This window comes from Crocodylus siamensis, chromosome 1 (genome assembly GCF_052110815.1).
Source record: "Crocodylus siamensis isolate JL-2025a chromosome 1, ASM5211081v1, whole genome shotgun sequence".
Lineage (NCBI taxonomy): Eukaryota > Metazoa > Chordata > Crocodylia > Crocodylidae > Crocodylus > Crocodylus siamensis.
The window spans coordinates 379,948,904-379,967,513 of record NC_143395.1 but is presented as its reverse complement, the minus strand read 5'-3'; the positions used below and the strand labels follow the sequence as shown (position 1 = coordinate 379,967,513).

Genomic DNA, 18,610 nt, shown 5'->3' with positions numbered 1-18,610 from the left:
AGACATGGATCTAGAGCAGAATGCTGCTCCCAGAGCTCCAGGCTCAAAGCCAGGGTAAGTCACGATAATTCCTCTTTAGTTAACACCACAAAGGAGAGACAGTTGTTCATGTTCTGCTGATCACTGCCTGAGGAGGTGACAAGGAAGCACTCTTCTTTGACCATTGGACCACTTGCTAAGGCCACAAACACTTCATGCAGATAGGTGGGAGAGAGGTTGCCAATGCATTTTCCTTGACCGTATTTTTGCAGTGACAAATAAAACGATTCACATCTTTCCTAATCCAGATTTCAGAGATGGGAAATCTTTAACGAAGTGGGATCCATTTTCTACTTGGCCACTCCCACCATTCAGTAGTTCCATCTATGGTTCATGCAAGAGGCTTAACCCGACAGGAATCCACTATTTCCTTTCTTCAATAAATCAGATAATAAGGAGAGACTGATTGCCCAGAAGTATTCCCACACATTTTTTGTGGAAACAGTAAATAGTAAAATCCAACTACATTTCATAGATTTCATAGACATTAGGGCTGGAAGGGACCTCGGGAGATCATCGAGTCCAGCCCCCTGCCCAAAGGGCAGGAAGTCAGCTGGGGTCATAGGATCCCAGAAAGATAAGCATCCAATTTACTCTTGAAGGTGTTCAATGTAGGTGCTTGAACCAGCTCTGCTGGCAGACTGTTCCAGACCTTGGGGGCTCGGACAGCAAAGAAATTCTTCCTTATGTCCAGCCTGAAACGGTCTTGCAGGAGTTTGTGACCGTTCAACCTAGTCATCCTTTGGGGCGCTCTGGTGAACAAACATTCCCCCAGATCCTGGTGGTCACCCCTGATAAACTTATAGGTGGCCATCAGATCACCCCTGAGCCTACGCTTTTCCAGGCTAAAGAGTCCCATGGCTCTCAGCCTGTCATCGTAAGATCTGTTTTCCTGACCTCTGATCATGTGCGTGGCTCTCCTCTGGACTCTCTCAAGCTTCTCCACATCCTTTTTGAATTGTGGAGCCCAAAACTGGATGCAGTACTCCAGCTGCGGCCTCACCAAGGCCGAGTACAGGGGGAGAATGACATCCCGGGATTTGCTCGAGACGCATCTATGGATGCAAGCCAGCGTTTTGGTCACTTTATTAGCCACAGCATCGCATTGCAGGCTCATGTTCATCTTGTGGTCAGTGATGACCCCCAAGTCTCTTTCTTCTGTAGTGCTATCCAACGTAGCACTGCCGAGCCTATAAGGATGCTGCAGGTTTTTCCTCCCAAGGTGGAGAACCTTGCAGTTTTCGGTGCTAAACACCATCAGGTTCTCGTCCGCCCATTTGCTGAGCATGTCCAGGTCAGCCTGGATCACCCGCCTATCTTCTGGCGTGGATGCTTTGCCCCAAAGTTTGGTGTCATCGGCGAACTTGGCCAGTCCACTCCTGACTCCAATGTCCACATCATTAATGAAGATGTTGAACAGGATGGGTCCCAGGACAGAGCCTTGAGGGACCCCACTGGTCACAGGGCACCACGATGAGTGACTGCCATCAATTACAACCCTCTGGGTCCGACCATGAAGCCAATTTCCCAGCCAGCGTATTGTGGTGGAGCCAAGGCCACAACTGGCCAGTTTGGCCAAGAGGTGATCGTGGGATACCAGATCAAAGGCTTTTTTGAAGTCAAGATATATGACAACAATCTCTTCTCCCTTGTCCAGGTGATAGGTCACCTGGTCATAGAAGGAAATGAGATTGGTCAAACAAGACCTACCCGCAACAAACCCATGCTGGCTATCCCTTAGGATGTTAGCCTGGGCCAGTCCATCAAGAATGGCTTCCTTAATAAACTTTTCTAAGATCTTCCCCAGGATAGAAGCCAGGCTAATGGGCCTGTAGTTAGCTGGATCCACTCTCCTCCCTTTCTTGAAGATCGGAACCACATTGGCCTTCTTCCAGTCTTTGGGCACTACACCAGAGCGCCAGGAGTTTTCAAAGATCCGTGCCAGGGGCTGGGCTATGACGCTCGCCAGCTCCTTGAGTACCCTGGGGTGCAGATTGTCAGGGCCAGCTGACTTGAAGGTATCCAGCTTCTCAAGGTGTTCCTTCATGAGGTCAGCATTGATGGAGGGTAGGGGATTCCCCTCACCCAGATTTCCCTGTCCCATAGCAGGCATGGGCGTCCCATGGGACTGATGAAAGACTGACGCAAAGTACCTATTTAATAGGTTGGCTTTTTCCTGGGCGTCAGTTGTCAGTTGCCCCATCTGGTTTAGCAGGGGTCCAACGTTGCCCTTGCTTTTCCTCCGGCTCCCCACATATCTGAAAAAGGACTTTTTGTTGTCCTTGATGCCTGAAGCTAGTTGGAGTTCAGTTGCAGCCTTGGCTTTCCTGGTTTGCTCCCTGCAGGACCGGACCAGTGCAGAATAATTGTCCTTGGAGGTGAATCCCGTCCTCCATCCTTTGTAGGCTTTCCTTTTTAGCCACAGGAGGTCCGCTAGGTCCCTGGAGAGCCAGAAGGGCTGCTGTGCCTTCTTGCTGCCTTTCCTCCATGTTGGAATAGATTTAGCTTGTGCATTGAGGATCACTTCCTTGAGAAGCAACTACTCTTCCCGAACTCCCATCTCCCTGGGGTCACAGTCCCTGAGGGCCTGACCAACTAGCCTCTTGAGCTTGTCAAAGTTGGCTTTTCTGAAGTCAAGGACTTCTGTGTTGCTGACTGACTTGCCAGCTTTACGGCGGATGGTGAAGGTGATCAGCTCGTGGTCGCTGTCACCCAGCTTCCCATCGATCACTAGGTCACCGATTAGGTCGTCCCCCGTAGCCAGTACCAGGTCGAGCAGCGCTTTGCCTCTCATTGGCCCATAGACTTCTTGAGTCAGGTAGAGGTCATCCACGCACAAGAGAAAGCTTTGCGCCCGCTCAGATTTTGCTGAGTGATCTTCCCACGAGATGTCCGGGTAATTGAAGTCACCCATGACAACCAAGGTCCTGGATCAAGCGGCCTCAGTCAGTTCCCAGGCAAACTCCTGGTCAAGCTCAGGACTTTGAGTGGGAGGTCTGTAGTAGACTCCCACCGTTGTGTCCCCTGTGCCATTTTTCCCACGAATTTTTACCCAGAGGGTCTCTAGCTGTCCATGCCGGTCGCCAACATCAGCTTGCAGGGACATGTAGCTTTCCTTCACATAGAGAGCTACACCCCCGCCCCTTTTGTCAACACGATCCCTCCTGTACAGGGTATAGCCCTCTATACCCGTGGTCCAGTCATGGGTGGAGTCCCACCAGGTCTCTGTTATCCCAATGACATCATAATTCTTTGCACGAGCAGGAGGACGAGCTCGTCCTGGTTGTTGCCCAGGCTCCTGGCATTAGTGTACAGGCAGGCAAGTGTGCCCTTGGGGGCTCTTGCCTTGCCCACAGATTGTGCCAGGGCTGGGGCAGGGGTGGGCTCCCTTAAGTCCCTTGGTCTGCTGGCTTTGCAAGGGTCGCTCAGCGGGCCAGCAGTGGCATTTTTCCCCCATCCCACAGCGGGCTTAGTTTAAAGCCCGGTGGAGCAGGTCAGCCAGCCTGGCTGAGAAGAGCCTCCTCCCCGGGGGAGAGAGGTGGAGGCCATCTCTTCCCAGCAGCTCGCTGCCTCTCTCGCCAAAGAGCGGGCTGTGGTCATGGAAGCCAAAGCCTTCCCGGTGACACCAGCTCCGCAGTCTTTGGTTCACTGCGTGGATCCTCCTCTCCCTCCTCAGCCCATAGACCGAGACTGGGAGGATCGACGAAAACACCACCTGAGCTCCCAGACCCCTAAGCCCCGCTCCCAACTCCCTGTAGCGCCTCACGACCCGGCTGGGGGTGCTCCGAGCCGTGTCATTGGTGCTCACGTGAATAAGGAGCATGGGGTAGTGGTCTGTGGGCCGGAGGAGCTGTGGGATCCTCTCCGCAATGTCTCGGATGCGGGCCCCCGGGAAGCAGCAGACTTCCTGGGCTAAGGGGTCGGGGCGGCAGATTGCCTCCTCAGTGCCCCGCAGGATGGAGTCTCCCACAACAAACATCTTTCGCCTTGACTTGGGGAGAGCGGGGCCAGTAGCTGCGGTTGAGCCTGGGTTGCCTGCAACTGAGCAGGCTCTGCCGGGGCTGCAAGAGGTGCGAACCTGTTGCTAAGCTCCGGCGAGGGAGGGGCCTTGGTGCTGTGGGCCTTGGGGCCCTTGACCACCTTGGTCCATGCCCCTGACTGGGCAGAGCGGGAGGTCCCAGAGTCCTCTTTAGTTGTGGAGAGAGACGGAGCTCTCCCCTGCGGCTCCCGGGGGAGAAGGGCCTGGCAGTAGGAGTCTGTCTCCTGCTCGCAGTCCCTGATGGCACGCAGTCTCTGGACTGTGGCCTGGAGCTCCTCCAGCTGGCGCGCCAGAGACCCCAGTAGGGAGCAGACCCCGCAAGGGGAGGTGGCCATGCTCCCAGGCCCCAGAGTAATATTCAATAGAAGACAACATCACTTTGACCAGAAAAAGTAGTTATTCAGTAGGATATATTCTTTAATACATGAGAGCTAGCACTCAAAGACCAGTTGTTTTTCAGAATAGCCCCTCTACATATAAAATTATTCACAAGGGCAATAGGTTCTTTGTTTATCTGTACATAGCCCAGATCATGAGCTCTCTTACATGCCTCTGACTTCTTAAAGTGATAGATACACATACCAAAAGTGATACCGCAAGACAGCTGAAGGACTTGCAGCTCAAAGTCAGTACTGATTTGCTTAGATAGCTGTGGTGTGTTAGTACCCAAACAATCAGGAATGTGATCCCATTATATTTTAGGAGCTGTAAAAACACAGACAGGAAGACATGATCCCTGCCTGGAAGTGCTAATATTCTGTGTAATGAAGATGTTTGGACTATTTTCCTTGGAAGGGAGATGAATACACAAATATGAATTTACAGATTAATGCCTGGTCTGAGAGAAGTTAAATCTATTCTCCCTGTCTCAGGAGAGACATCTAACAGGATATTCAACAAAGCTGAAAAGTAACAACTTTAAATGTGACCATACTTTCCATAAGTGCACAAATAGTCATGGAACTCACCACCATAAGATCTCATTGAGACTAAGAGCTGAGCAAGACTGCGAAAAGGATCGGGCAATTTAAATGAACAGCATGATTATCCTGAGGAGGGTGAATGATAATAATAATACCTAGCTCTCACAGTAACTGCCTTTGAAAATTATGTGACTATCATGGGTAAAGTCCTCTGGCTGGATTTAGCAGCCCATTTTGTATTAAAACCAAGAAACTGAAAATACTATGTCTCATTCCTCTAACAGTAACCTGAGTTGGGGAAAATGAATGAGCAGCAATTGTTTTGTTTCTAATGCTAAATTTACATCTACCTTCTACCCTGACCCTCTCTTTGTTGGACTGAAGCAATTCCTCTTTTCAAGTCAATATAAACACATTCTGAGTTAGCTTTTCCTGCTGGGCTTCCTTTGCAACCTGCTTAAAATGCTTCTTATCTGCCTCTGCAGTTTGTAATGGAGACAGAGAGAAAAGCAGATGGAAAAGGCAAAAGTATATCAATAGAGAACAATAACTTAAAGCAGTCATTCTTAATCGGGGTACCACAAGAACCTGCCAGGGGTATCACAACACCAGTACCACTCCTGCCACCACTGTGGAGTGAACCTACCCTGCACGCTTCTGTTTTCAGGAGACACATTGGAACCAAACTGAGAAGCAGCTGCAGCAGAAGCAGCGTGTCTATATGTAGGCAGCATCATATAATGCAGACAGGTGCAGCTTTCTCCTACAGCTGCTTCCTAGTTTGACTCCGACAGACTTCCTGAACATAGAGGTGTGTGGGACAGGACCACGTGACACACACACTTCTGTTTCTAGAAGACACTGCAATGTCGGACTGAGAAAGACTGCAGCAAGAGCATAGCCACTGTAAAAGGCGTGCAGCACAATGACCATGTTATGACACTCTCTTAGCCAGCCTCCTGCACCTCCTGAGCCCTTTTGTCCATGCCCTCATCTTCTCACTCCCTCAGCACCCCCCACATGCTACATGTACAATCCAACACTTTGTACCTCTGGCCGGAGATCCCAGACTGTCCCCTACAGCCCAAGGTATCAATAGTAGTAACATATTCATGAATACTAGACTTATAATGTTTATATTATAATTCATGATCTATTTATATTAGTCTTTCTAATGGGGTGCCATTAAATTCTGAAAAGTTTTGGAGGGGTGCCTTGAGTCTGAAAAAATGAAGGACCCCTGACTTAGAGCAATGTTTTATCATGCAATGATTTACCTTGTACTGTGACATAAGCTGCACTCTCCACGGAGCCTTTCAAGTTGGTGGCTACACACTGGTAAAGTCCCTCATCCTCTTCTTTGACTCTTTCAATAAACAGCATTCTGCCTCCTGGTCCTAAAATTATTCCTGTGAAATGAAAGATTTTTAAATAAGCAGGAGACAGAATCTAAACAAAAACAGCTGCTTCTGTAACATTTCCTGACGATTATGTGTTCAGAAAAGGAAATCTGAATTATGGACCAGATAGTGCAATGTTATCTGCATAAAAGTCAAAGAAGTTTGAATATCCTGGGAGTTTGTTAGAAACTGATGTGTGCTCAGTATTTGTATTTGTAAATAGGCTCAGTTTCCAAAAATGATCCTGAAAGCACTCATTACTGTATGCAGCGCTTAGTACTAAGATTAGACCTTCATCTAGCCAAGTAATTTTAACATGATATTAACTTTAAACACCAGAAGAGTCTTATGAAGTCAATAATATTTACTGATACGCACATTAGACATCTATGTAGTTGGCTAGATCAGTGCATTATTAGTTCAACACCCTTGACTAGCTTTAGTTCAACACCCTGCCATGCACAGGCAGGCAGTGCTATGATTTTGCAGGATTAAGTCCTGAATGTATCTTGATACTTGCTATTGGTGTATGTGTACCAGTACTGTAACTAAGGGTGAGTGAGCAGGGCACTAGTCCCAGGCACTGACTTAGAGGCGGTACAAGAATGATGGCCAGCCTAGCCACTGATGACCTCGCCACTGGCACTGCCTAGCCACTACTACATTCAGGGTGCAGAACGTCCTAGTTACACCTCTAATGAGGATGTTGTGAGTTAATGCTGTGGGATTTCTTTCCAGTTTACTTGCCTTATATAATAACTGAAGATGCTCCAAACCAGAAACTTGGACACAAACCTACCCAGGTTTTGTGATGAGAGACTGGGTTTTATATTCGGATTGCTTTAAGCAAAGCCCAGAAGCATGGGATACGGAGACACCCTGAGAGCATGGGGGACTGGTGCCTCCTGAGTCTGGGGGGGGCACCCACAGAAGCCACCGGCAGTGGTGGTGGGGATGGAGCTGGTGAGCACCTGCAGAAGCCGCCAGCAGCATTGGCGGTGGGAACAGCCTTGTTGGGGGAGCACTTAAGCCCCCATGCCCCCCTTACCAGTTGCCTATGCCTGAGAGACAGACTCCAAACTCAACTCTCCACATCACACATCCTAACTGGGGAGCCAGAGCTCCCCTTTCTGGAACTTATCCCAGTTCCTTTAATTTTCTTTTGTAACCAAGCCACTTGTAGAGTTCTGTTTCATTCTCCTGTTGCTGAGTACAGGTCTTTCCAATTTCACCATCTCTGGGCTTCAGAGCTCTTCTCATGATCTTCAAACGATATGTGATCTGTATGACACACCCAATTCCACCATCTCCTGTACTTCTAACCACTGCTCTTCACAGCACCCTGCAGGCATAGCTATTCCTAAATCATCCTTGACCAGTACTTCTTCAATCTCTTCTTGAAAATCTCCAGTGAAGAAGATTCCACAGCTTCCCTAAATCGAATGGTGAAGCAGTGGAACAGACTAAGTGAAAACATTTTTCCAAATATCCAATCTTTGTTGTAATATCATGTGTCCTACCCTCTGTTCTGAGGGGGGAAAAAAAGAGTCCTCCCTCCTTTTTATGGCAGTCCTTAAGGCATGCATGTCATGGGCCCTTCCCTCTAGGATGGGTGGGGGCAGGCCAACAGGCTGAGGCCAGGCAGGGGGTTGCGCTCTGCCACCACTGCCATGGGCTGAGGGGCGGGCTGTCCGATACAGGGGTGAGGGGTGGGCCGAGCAGCCCAAGGATGGAGAGAGCCATGGAGCAGTTCAAATGGTTCACCGGGTCCTTGCACTGTGCCTGCACCGTGGAACTGCCTGATGATTACAAAACTGCTGTCTACACCTCAATGCCAATGGTTAAGGCTGAGCAGCACAGGTCGGTTTCAGAGCTACTATCAAATTCAAAATTTGATGTCAATTATGCTTTTGGAAGGGTGAAGAGGATCTTGCTTCATATTTTGCAGCAAAACTTTCGCTTCAAGTTTTGCAGCAAAACTTTTCAACACATTCATCAAGGATTTGGATTTTGGTATTAAAAGCGAACTAACAAAGTTTGCTGATGACACCAAATTATGGGGGAGTGTGGTTACTCTTGAAGACAGGCTGGCAATACAGGCTAACCTAAACAGGCTTGTGAGGTGGTCAGACTTCAACCAGATGTCATTTAATACAAAGAAATGTAAAGTGCTCCATCTGGGGAGAAATAATCCATAACACACTTATAGGCTTAGCAGCTTGCTAGCACCACATCTGAATGAGGCCTGGGTGATGTGATAGACGACAAAATGAACATGAGCCACCAATGCGATGCTGTAGCTGGCAGAGCTAATCAAACACTGGCACGCATCTACTGAGGTATCTCAAGCAAAGCGAAGGATGTCATCCTCCTACTCTACTTGGCCTTGGTGAGATTGCAGCTGGAGTTTGGGTCCAGTTCTGGGCGCCGCACTTCAGGAAGGATGTGGAGAAGCTTGAGAGTCTAAAGGAGGGCCACATGCATGTTTAGAGGCCTAGAGACCAGGTCATATGAGAAGAGGCTGAAAGACTTGGGACTGTTCAGCCTGGAGAAGAGAAGACTCAGAGGGGACTTGGTGGCAGCCTATAAGTATATCAAGGTGTACATCAGGGCCTGGAGGAGCAACTGTTCACCAAGGCCACCCAGGGGAGGATAAGAAATAAAGGGCACAAGCTGACTGAGGATCACTTTAGGCTAGACATAAGGAAAAATTTCTTTATAAGTTGGGTGCCGAGGGTTTGGAACAGGTTCCCCCCAGAGGTGATACAGTCACCCACCCTGGCAATCTTCAAAAAACGTCTTGATGCCCATCTTGCTGGGGTCATCTGAGCCCAGTGGTCTTTCCAGGCCAAGTGCAGGAGGGCTGGACCCGATGATCTGTAAGGTCTCTTCCAGCCCCTAGTATCTATGAAATTATCATGTCCCCCTTTTAAGTGCCTTTTTTTCCAAGCTGCATATGCGTATTCCTTTCAACCTCTCCTCATATAACTTGTCTTCCAAGCCATTTATCATTTTTTCACCAGCCTCTGGACTCTAACCTCTCCACATCCTTTTTAGAGCTGCCCAAAACTGCGCACAGTACTCTAAATGAGATCTAGCCAGTATCAAATAAAGGGGCATTATCACCTCTCATCTAGTGCTCCTGTTGATGCAGTCCAAAACTGCATTTGCTTTTTCTGCAGCTGTATCACACTGCAGAATCCTTCTCTAATTCTCTAATCCTTCACAAAGTCCTTCTCTAATGAGGATGCTGTCTCAGCATTTGGGAAATGGAAGTTCAAATCCTGTGCTACCAGAAACTTCTGTGTGACTGTTTGCAAGTTACTTAGCCTCTGTTTCTTAGCTCTCCATCTATAAAATAATGTTTCCCTGCTGCACAAGGATGTGGGGAGGAATAAATACACTAAAGAGTGGGTATGTCTATACAAAATGCTGATTGCGCAGTAGCTACAAAATATGTGCAGTAGCGCATCACAGCATGGACAGTGCTAATATGCTACTGCACAGTATTAGACTACTGCACAGTAGCATCTCCTGAAAGATGTTTGCCAGCACTACTGTGCAGTAACTCTGGTTAATGCACATTTATTTCGTACTTGCTAATACAAGTACAAAATAAATGCTCGGTAACAACCATGTAGTAGTGTCTCATGTAGACATGCCCATTGTGAAGTATTTGAGTACCATAGGGAATAGGTTCCATAGAGGTATCTATCTACCATACGTGTAAAGCAGCTATAAGAGAAGGTAAAAAAGGATGTTGCTCTCACCTGGTTCTTCATGTATTTCTTCGTGGTTTTTAAACCAGAATATCTGGGGCTCTGGGATGCCTTGCACTTGACATTCTAATGCAGCAGAGTTGCTGGAGTTCACTGTCTGATCACTGAGGTTGCGCAGGAGGGATGGGGCTTCTTGAGCTATAAAATAAAATGATACTTCAGTTATGACATGCCTGCAAACATCTGTTTAAAGTACAATCTCTTGCAGGGCTGCTTTAAAGTATCACAATGTGAAAGCTTTCTGGAGACATTCTACTAACGTAATTATTTCCCCATTCTAATTAATATCCTTATTTACAAAAGAGCTTTTAATGTGACCTGGTGATTCCTTCTTAATTAAAGATTATTCCCCTTAATCAACTGTAATTGGGCACTATATCAGTCATAATCCACATGATTTAACAAGAAATGCTTTTTTCAGATATTGTGTTAAAGTTCCTTTGCATTTTCTTACAAACAAAAGATAAATAATCTACATGGGAAGACACTATCTTCAGGAGAAACAAATTATAAGGACAAGTTTTTTAATAGGTTAGTGGCGTTAGTTTTTGAATGAGTATTTTTGCATCAGCGATAGTTTTATGCAATATTCTACTGGATGTGTACATGAATGAAAGTTTCATTATTTATAAAACTGTGAAGATCGACATTATTATGAGCCTTTTGCAGTAAACTATCATACTACAAAACCAGAGTTGTCAGCACTGAATCACAGAGCAGTAGGCATCAGTCTGCATAAGTTCTTTAGTTTTTATATTACACAAACACTTAAGAACTAACAAGACAAAACTGAATTTGGCAAAAACACTTGAGAACTAACCAGACAAAACTGAATTTGTAAGAAATGTATCCATTTTCCCCAGGTAGTGCCCCCATCATAAAATGCAAGTTCTTAAAACAGCAACTCAAGAAGTAGAAGCTGGGCTCTTGGATTTTACACCATATCACAATACACAACTCCCCTTTTACAATAGTCACTATTATCTGTTAACATTCATACAAATGTGATAAAAATCAAATGTGATGACACAATATTTATTGCAACAACTGTCTTGAAAGTATATTATATACTGGATGTACACCTGCAATGTGCTCTGATTCTGTACAAAATGAACGTTCCAATCAAGGATAGAGGAACCCCAAATAAGTTTTAAAACACAGCATTAGAGTCATCTCTGTAATAAGAGAAACAATTGACACTAATGTTCTTTTCCTCATCATCTCCCAAACCATATGTTTCTTCCCTCCTTTTTCCACAGAACTAAGGCTGTAATGACAAAGATCAGGATCTCTACAGCACTGTCAATCATACAGCACAACTTTCTGCCACCATTGCAACTTCTCATAATATCCCTTTTGTATTTTGGTTTTGTAAAGGTTGAGCAAGAGACGATGCACTATAGCTCTTCCTGAATTCCCAGTTCCTGCAGGAATTGCTTCACTCTGAAATTTTTCTTTCAAGGAAACTTCCAGGATTAGATTTTACTAATGTACTAATAAAATTAGAAACTCTTCAGTGGGATGAGAGACAGCAAAAAACTTTGTCAAATATTTTAACAGCAATAAGACACATTCTTTACTGAGTGTATTATATCCTTCCTAGAGATTGGACTCCATTATCTAACAAGTGTTTCTATTCTTACTATAATTCTGTTATCTGATTTTGATGAAAAACTTTTCAATAAAGCCAGCCTCCTATGTATAATGTGTAATACATATAAAAGCAAGGGCACTGAAAGTTTTCCACCATTACCCCTTGAAGTCAAGTTCAGCACACCCATCCAGTATCTCTGAATGATTCATTTTATCTGTAAATTCCTTGGGGCAATAACTCTTATAGCTTACAGTGCAGCAAGTAGTCAGTTTTCAGTCTATAAACAATGCCAGCAGATGAAGCTTAGACGTTAATCTTAATCAAATCCCTATCACATTATATTATCAACAATGTTTTCTCCCAGCCAACAAGATTACCCTCTTTTCAGCTATGGATCCATGATATTTACATTTGGTTTCCCAGTTTTCCTGATCAAGCTGACTAGAAAATTTAAGATAGCAGGTTCAAGTTTTATATTTATAAATGATTACAATAAAGCAGGAATGCCATGGCATTCAAAATAAAGTGTAACAAGATGACAGAATAAAGGCAAATCACACATTTTGTAAGTTATTTTTGATTAATTTTAATTTGTTTATAGCCATACACTAAAGATGGATTTTCGTAATGAGAAAAAATACCTCGCTTAAAACTTAGATCCAGTCATCATTCACACATTTTAATAATTTCCCTGGCACAACTGGATGGTTTTCAAGGACATGGCTTTGCTCTTTCAGACCACCTGTGTCTTCTGTTTGATACTGTAGGTAAGCCATACAATAGGATGTTTTAAAGCACCCAATATTGATGTAACTCTGTTCTAGTCAAAGTCAATGGAAACATTTCAATTAGGTACACACAGAGCAAGTCAATGGAGAGTGCTTTTGAGCATTCTTCCCTTATACTGGATATTGAGTATCACACTCATAGTCTCCATATCTGACTGTGAGGTCATAAACATAGGATAATGGACCAATTCTGCTCTCAGTTTTTTTTCGTAAAGAACCTCATTGTACACAGAAGGTGGTCCAGGAGATTTATGGGATGTTACAAAAACCAGAAGAGCACAGTGACAATGAAAGAAAAATCCTTATTTTCAAAATGAGTTTTGGCATTTGGAAAAGCACTGAAATGTTATACAGCTTGTAGTTTCGCAACCTTTTACCCTCTTCAGCTTCTGGGTGTTAAGCTTGTTTGGTTTTATTAACAAGTAGGACAATATAAATACACAGTTTCATTTAAATACTTTTTTAAAGGAATATAGTCTTAAATTACATGTTTTTCTTCCCAAGTAATGTGCTATTTAACAGAACTTACACAAACTTCCAGAATGACAAGATTCTCCCAGTTAGCTGGCAAGATCAGCAGTGACAAGGGCTCTTTTTTTTCCTCCCACTCTGGCCTTCAGTTGTGGAACCCTTTCCTCTCACAATTTAATTGAAGTTCTTTCTTCTATGCCTGCCAGCACTGGACTCAGGTAGGGGCATTCGCTCAGCATTGTACAGTATGGCTGTTGGAGCACTGGCCATAGACTAGGAAGTGGCTACCAAGATGTCTCGCAGGCCAATGTGGTATACATCATCACTCAACAATTCCACAGAGAGACATTTCTAATCTCCATCATATCATTTGTGACCCAAACTCTTATCACAAGGTTGTTTCCAGCAACTGACTGCTACAAGCAACTGCACTGTGATTTTTCTGAACACTTTCAAATACAACAAGACAAGCTTTCCCCATTTTGACAGTGATTACCAATTATTCCACTTGCTTTTTAAGCATGTAAGAGAGACCCAAGTTCCTTTGCAAGGACACATTGTTTCTGGAAGCCATCATACTAATAATGAACAAAACAGCTACTGTATGCAAGAAGGCTATAGGTAACATTTCAAGATACAAACGATTATTCTTTTCTTTACTCTGACAACTTCCAGGTTATCAATTGTTTTCTAAGCATTTTAGGCTCCATGCAACTGGCATTATGGGGAAATGCTATTGTTTACCCTTTCACACTTGACAAAAGCAATTCCCACGTGAAAGACGAGTTTAGCCGTGGGACACAGTCCCAATACCTAAAGGAGGAAATAGTCTGGTGAGTTCCCAAGCACAAAAGTTGTCATGTTGTCACCCTCTATTTTAAAAGCACAGCCACTTTGTTCCTTTGCTGAAGTTATTTTGGTCACTTAGGTTGGTTTTGTTATGGCTTATGTAAACCCTATATAAATGATCAATCATAAATGAAACCAAAAATAATAAAGGCTATGGATTGTAAAAAAATAAAGTTATCAGATCTATTAAAAATAGTAACTTCTTCCTTATACAGAATTTATAATACACAGACACTCCTCATAGCAAAATCATGAAGAAAAGGAAATTCTTAAGAGGAAATTTAGATTATCCTTAGTTCTCTTTCAGTAGTTTGACCATTTCTTAATCCCCATAATAAATCCTATTTTCATTTGCATACCAAAAGGAAGGGGTGTCTTTTAATGGACTTAATTTTAAATTTAAATTTGGAAAAATGTATTAAACATTTTGATGTAATGCCTGTAAACTTGTCAATGGGGTAACTGTAGCACTTCTCATAATGAAATAATTATAATGTTGCAAATTCCTGTATCTTCAAACAAGTTTGTGCCAGGTACAAAATTCCCACTGATATCAACAGGCCTTTACAGTAGTACAGTAATTTATTTTAAACACTGACCAACACAGTCACTGGAAGACTACCTAGATTTATTTGGAGGAACATGAATCACATCAGTTTTTAAATTTTCATTATTATAAATGATATAATAGGTATGTGCATCATATCAACATTTTTATTTCTTTTCTGCACCCCCAGGGCCTTCCTTGAGAAGATACTTTTAAGATTAATGTACTTAGTATAGAAAATTATTTCAAATAAATAAGCATTAGAACTTGCTCAGCAGGTAATATTTATAAATCCATCAAGATTAGATTAAAATAGAAATCTGTAGTCCAGTCAGTCTCAAACTGAGTTGTGCTCATTCTGCACTTTAAAGTTAAGTTATTAAATGTCCATTGTTGACTGAAAACAGCAGTTTTTAAAGTTAATCAGTTTATGCAGCTTTGCCACTTTCGAAGAGGCCGGTATCAGAGTGGAAGAAAAGACTGGTCCAAAGTTTTCATTATCACTCAGTAGGAGACAGCAAGGGACAAAACCCCACATCATACAAAATGCGGGATAGGGGATCTTCCAAACCCCAGCTTCCACCAACTTTGTCAAAGCAGAACAGACCCGTCTGAACTGAACTGGATGCCCATGGGTTATGCTGCTACTCCTATGTCCAAACTCATTTTTGGAGGTGCACCACCTCAGAGCCTGAAAGGTAGCAACAGTAATAAAAATCAAGATGATATGAGACAACTGTTACTTTTTAATGAGTCCTTTAATGTTTTACATTGTTTTGTGTTGTACAATCATTCCTTGTGTTTTTATATCTGGGGATCCGAGAGTAAACAGCCTTTTTGTTGCAGTGCTCACCTCTAATTGTAACATCTTTCTTTTGAAGCACTTCTTTCCCTGTGTATATGTTCCGTGCTCTGCAGGTGTAGGTGCCTGAGTGTTCCAGGGAAACATTCTTGATGGTGAGAGGGAGGGTAATGGAGTACTCCTTAGTGAGAGGTTTTTTTGCTTTTGTTTGATTAACTGTCCTTGGTAAAATCCAGGCAATGTCTTTGTACAGGAATTTGCTGACCGAACAGGACAATATCAGGTTCTCTCCTTCAATGGGCATTTTTTCCAACTTAATATGAAATCCATTTGGTACATCTGTCAAAAATCAAGAACACTTTTAGTTTATAGGAAAGTATTGAGTCAAAAGAAATCATTTACTGTTTTCCCTGTAAGCAGAAGGTTTGTCAGCTGGAAATATTTAATGTTTTCCTTCTGGAGTCTCTAACCTTACTTCTTCCACAATGGACCATGTCTATGCTTGTCATTCGTCCCCACAACTACAATACACTTCACTTGTACTGGACACACTGGCCTGATCTACAAGTGGCAAAAATTGATGTTGCTTCTGTGATTTCACTTGAGCCAACTGATTTGTGCTAGCTCAGGGTTTGGCTCATCAGGTAAGGGCATTCTAAGAGAAAGTACCAAAAGCTTTAAAGAGGGAACATTTACAAAGTGAGAACTACCTTCTTTCAGCTACAGTTGGTGAAATGGTACAAAGAAGTAGAAGCATTTTGGTGAACACAAGCAAACAGAGCAGTTCAGAATCTTCTTGTGATTCATGACTATTGAGACAACTGGCTGGTATTAATTGAATATGTCCAGATCCTGAACATGTAATAAGATTTGATGCTGCCCCACTGAAGTCAAGGTTTTACACCACTGACTCCAGCGACAGTAAGAGTAGGGTTCTGGAATAAAGTCAACTTAAAGCTTCTGTTCTGAATGTTAGTGTCTTTAATTTAATTGTAGCTAATATTCTGACACTGTTTAAATTGTTTCTTACTCTTTTTAGTACAATTGACTTACAGAATTTGATGACACAGAAGGGTTCTTCCAATTGTTTCAGTTGTTAATTTCCACTACCCCTGACTGAACTCTACTTGAACCGTAGAGATGGGGACAGTGCCTAGTACTCATTTTTAGCATTCTGGTTTCCTCCTTTATGGTATGGAATTATTTTTCTTAATGCCTGCTTGTTCTTGTCTTGATGCATAAAATCTTCTTGACAAAAACCTGAGCTCAACACTGGGCACATCTACACATGTTATTAATGTGATTAAATAAACTCCAGCACAGTTTGCACTAGAGTTTGTTGTTCCCAGGCACTGCGTTTACATGTGTGCCTGAGACCACAGCACACTGAGCCAGAACTAAGCAGCCCCACCTGGCAGAGGGCCCGGGTGTCACCCTTCCAGCCTGGGGCTGCTTCAACCCAGCTCAACATGCTCTGGAAGGGCTGGCTGGTGCACCAGAGTGCTCCACTGTGGGGCACATTTTCAGGCAGCCCCCACACTGAAGCACTCTTGTGCCCCAGCCAGCTCTGTCAGCATCTACATGTGTGCTGCAGCACACTAAATGCCACCACCACAGGACAGTAATTATATTTACAAGTACTAACCTACAGCAGTGTTTATTAGTTTACTGTGGCTTAATAGGGCCACACATGTAGATGCTGAGACTTTACTTCAGAGCTAATTAAGCAACTCTGCAGTAAATGTCTTGTGTAGATACATCCACTGCTCTCTATATTGAGTTTGGATTTGTTATGCTAGCTTTTGGGTAAAGCATCTCAGGATCAAAACCCCAGATTCACATTCTTTTCAACCTTGAAGTGTTAAAGACCAAAGAGGGAATTTAAATAATTTTGTGGTTTAAGACCATCTTCATTGTTGCAATGGAAAGAAAATGTATATTATCCATTCAGGTGTGGCATACAAATGTTAAAGATTAGATGACTGCCAAGGATACTGAAAGGGATGTTAAAACCTATGCAAACACTTACTTCTCTTACAGTCCTACATGGTAATCTGGCCTTCTCTCTCTCGCTCATTCTTAAAGTCATATTTAGAAAAGTAACCCCAAATCCACATTTTTCTGTGAACATGGTGGTGTTTCATTCTAATCATGGAAAAATGTGGATTTAGGGTTACTTCTTTAATCCGAACATTGGAGATTTTTTTAAATCAGAGAAAACCAGGATCCCTGGTCACAAGGAAAACTTTAATTTAAGGGATGAGAATCATTAAATCATAGAGTAGAATCACAGAGTTGGTGGGATTTGGAAGGGACATCTAGTCCAGCCTTTGCACTAATGGAACATGGTTTCTAAACCATTTCAATCAGATGATTATGCAGCCTCTTGGTAACACCTAGAGGAGGAGATACCACAAGAAAGTGAAAAACTAAGAAGTATGGGGCTGTATTCAGTGTGGACAAGCAAGTGTAGCAACTTTTTTGATTTACCTAGGCTTACATGAGGCAAGAGTCTGATCGCATTCAAATCAATGCAAGTCAGGAGCTACTGAGATCAAAATTTTCCTTTGGGAGTATGTTGGTTTTGTGATACAACATCAGGTCAAATTCAGACCTATTGTAAGGAGATGCAATGATATCAATGGATCAGACTCTTGTCTCAGATACATGATCTGCCTCAGTTTCTGCACCACCTTTGCGGCAAACCGGAATTTGGCCCAGTTTGTATCATGAAATGTCAACCTATCCATCTGAAATACTGCTACATTTTTACTTAGGAAAATACAAATACTCTGTAAAAGCTGGGATAGGCCAAACAAAAATCTAAAGATGTAATTAAAGTTTTCCCTCTGAGAATCAGAGGCAGATGGCCTATATTCAATGTATTCAGTATAAGTTCAGTATTGCTTTCATGTTGTCATACCTGGGACATTCCCTAGGTATCACCAGGGAAGAAAAGCTAAGGCCAAAAGCAAAATCTAGTAGATTTCAATCTAATGGTTTATTTAAAGATGACAACCCTCTAATATATGACACCCAGCACTAATTGTGACAAACTGAGCCTAGCTATGTAACATGGCTGGGAATATTGTAAAAGGTTTTTATTTACTTTAGTGATTTGAAACTTCCTGTGGAAATAGCTCCCAGGTTTCCTGATGGAAGATTTTGTTTATCTTTGCCAAGTACCATCAGGAATCTCAAAATAAAATGAGCTTAGTGACATTGGGAAACCAGGGAGATAAGGCAGAGCTGTTCCTGTTTCACCCTCTGTAATTGCAAATACGCCCATGGGCCTGCTGTGTGCCAGCAAAACAGCCCAAAAAGTAGGGAAAGGGACAAACTGTGGGGGAGGGAGCTAGTGTAGTTCAATTTGATACAA

General features: G+C 43.3%; 1 protein-coding gene across 2 annotated transcripts in view; it reads right to left on the bottom strand.

The window, feature by feature from the left end:
* FLT1 (fms related receptor tyrosine kinase 1) overlaps window positions 1-18,610 on the bottom strand; it is a 155,907-nt gene that overhangs the window by 43,338 nt on the left and 93,959 nt on the right. For both annotated transcript variants that reach the window (XM_090028283.1, XM_090028293.1), the window contains exons 13-15: window positions 15,283-15,570; window positions 10,172-10,318; window positions 6,279-6,410 (exon numbers count right to left, since the gene is read on the bottom strand). In XM_090028283.1, coding sequence (XP_089884409.1) covers window positions 6,279-6,410; window positions 10,172-10,318; window positions 15,283-15,570 — 567 coding nt within the window. The remainder of the gene's footprint in view (window positions 1-6,278; window positions 6,411-10,171; window positions 10,319-15,282; window positions 15,571-18,610) is intronic.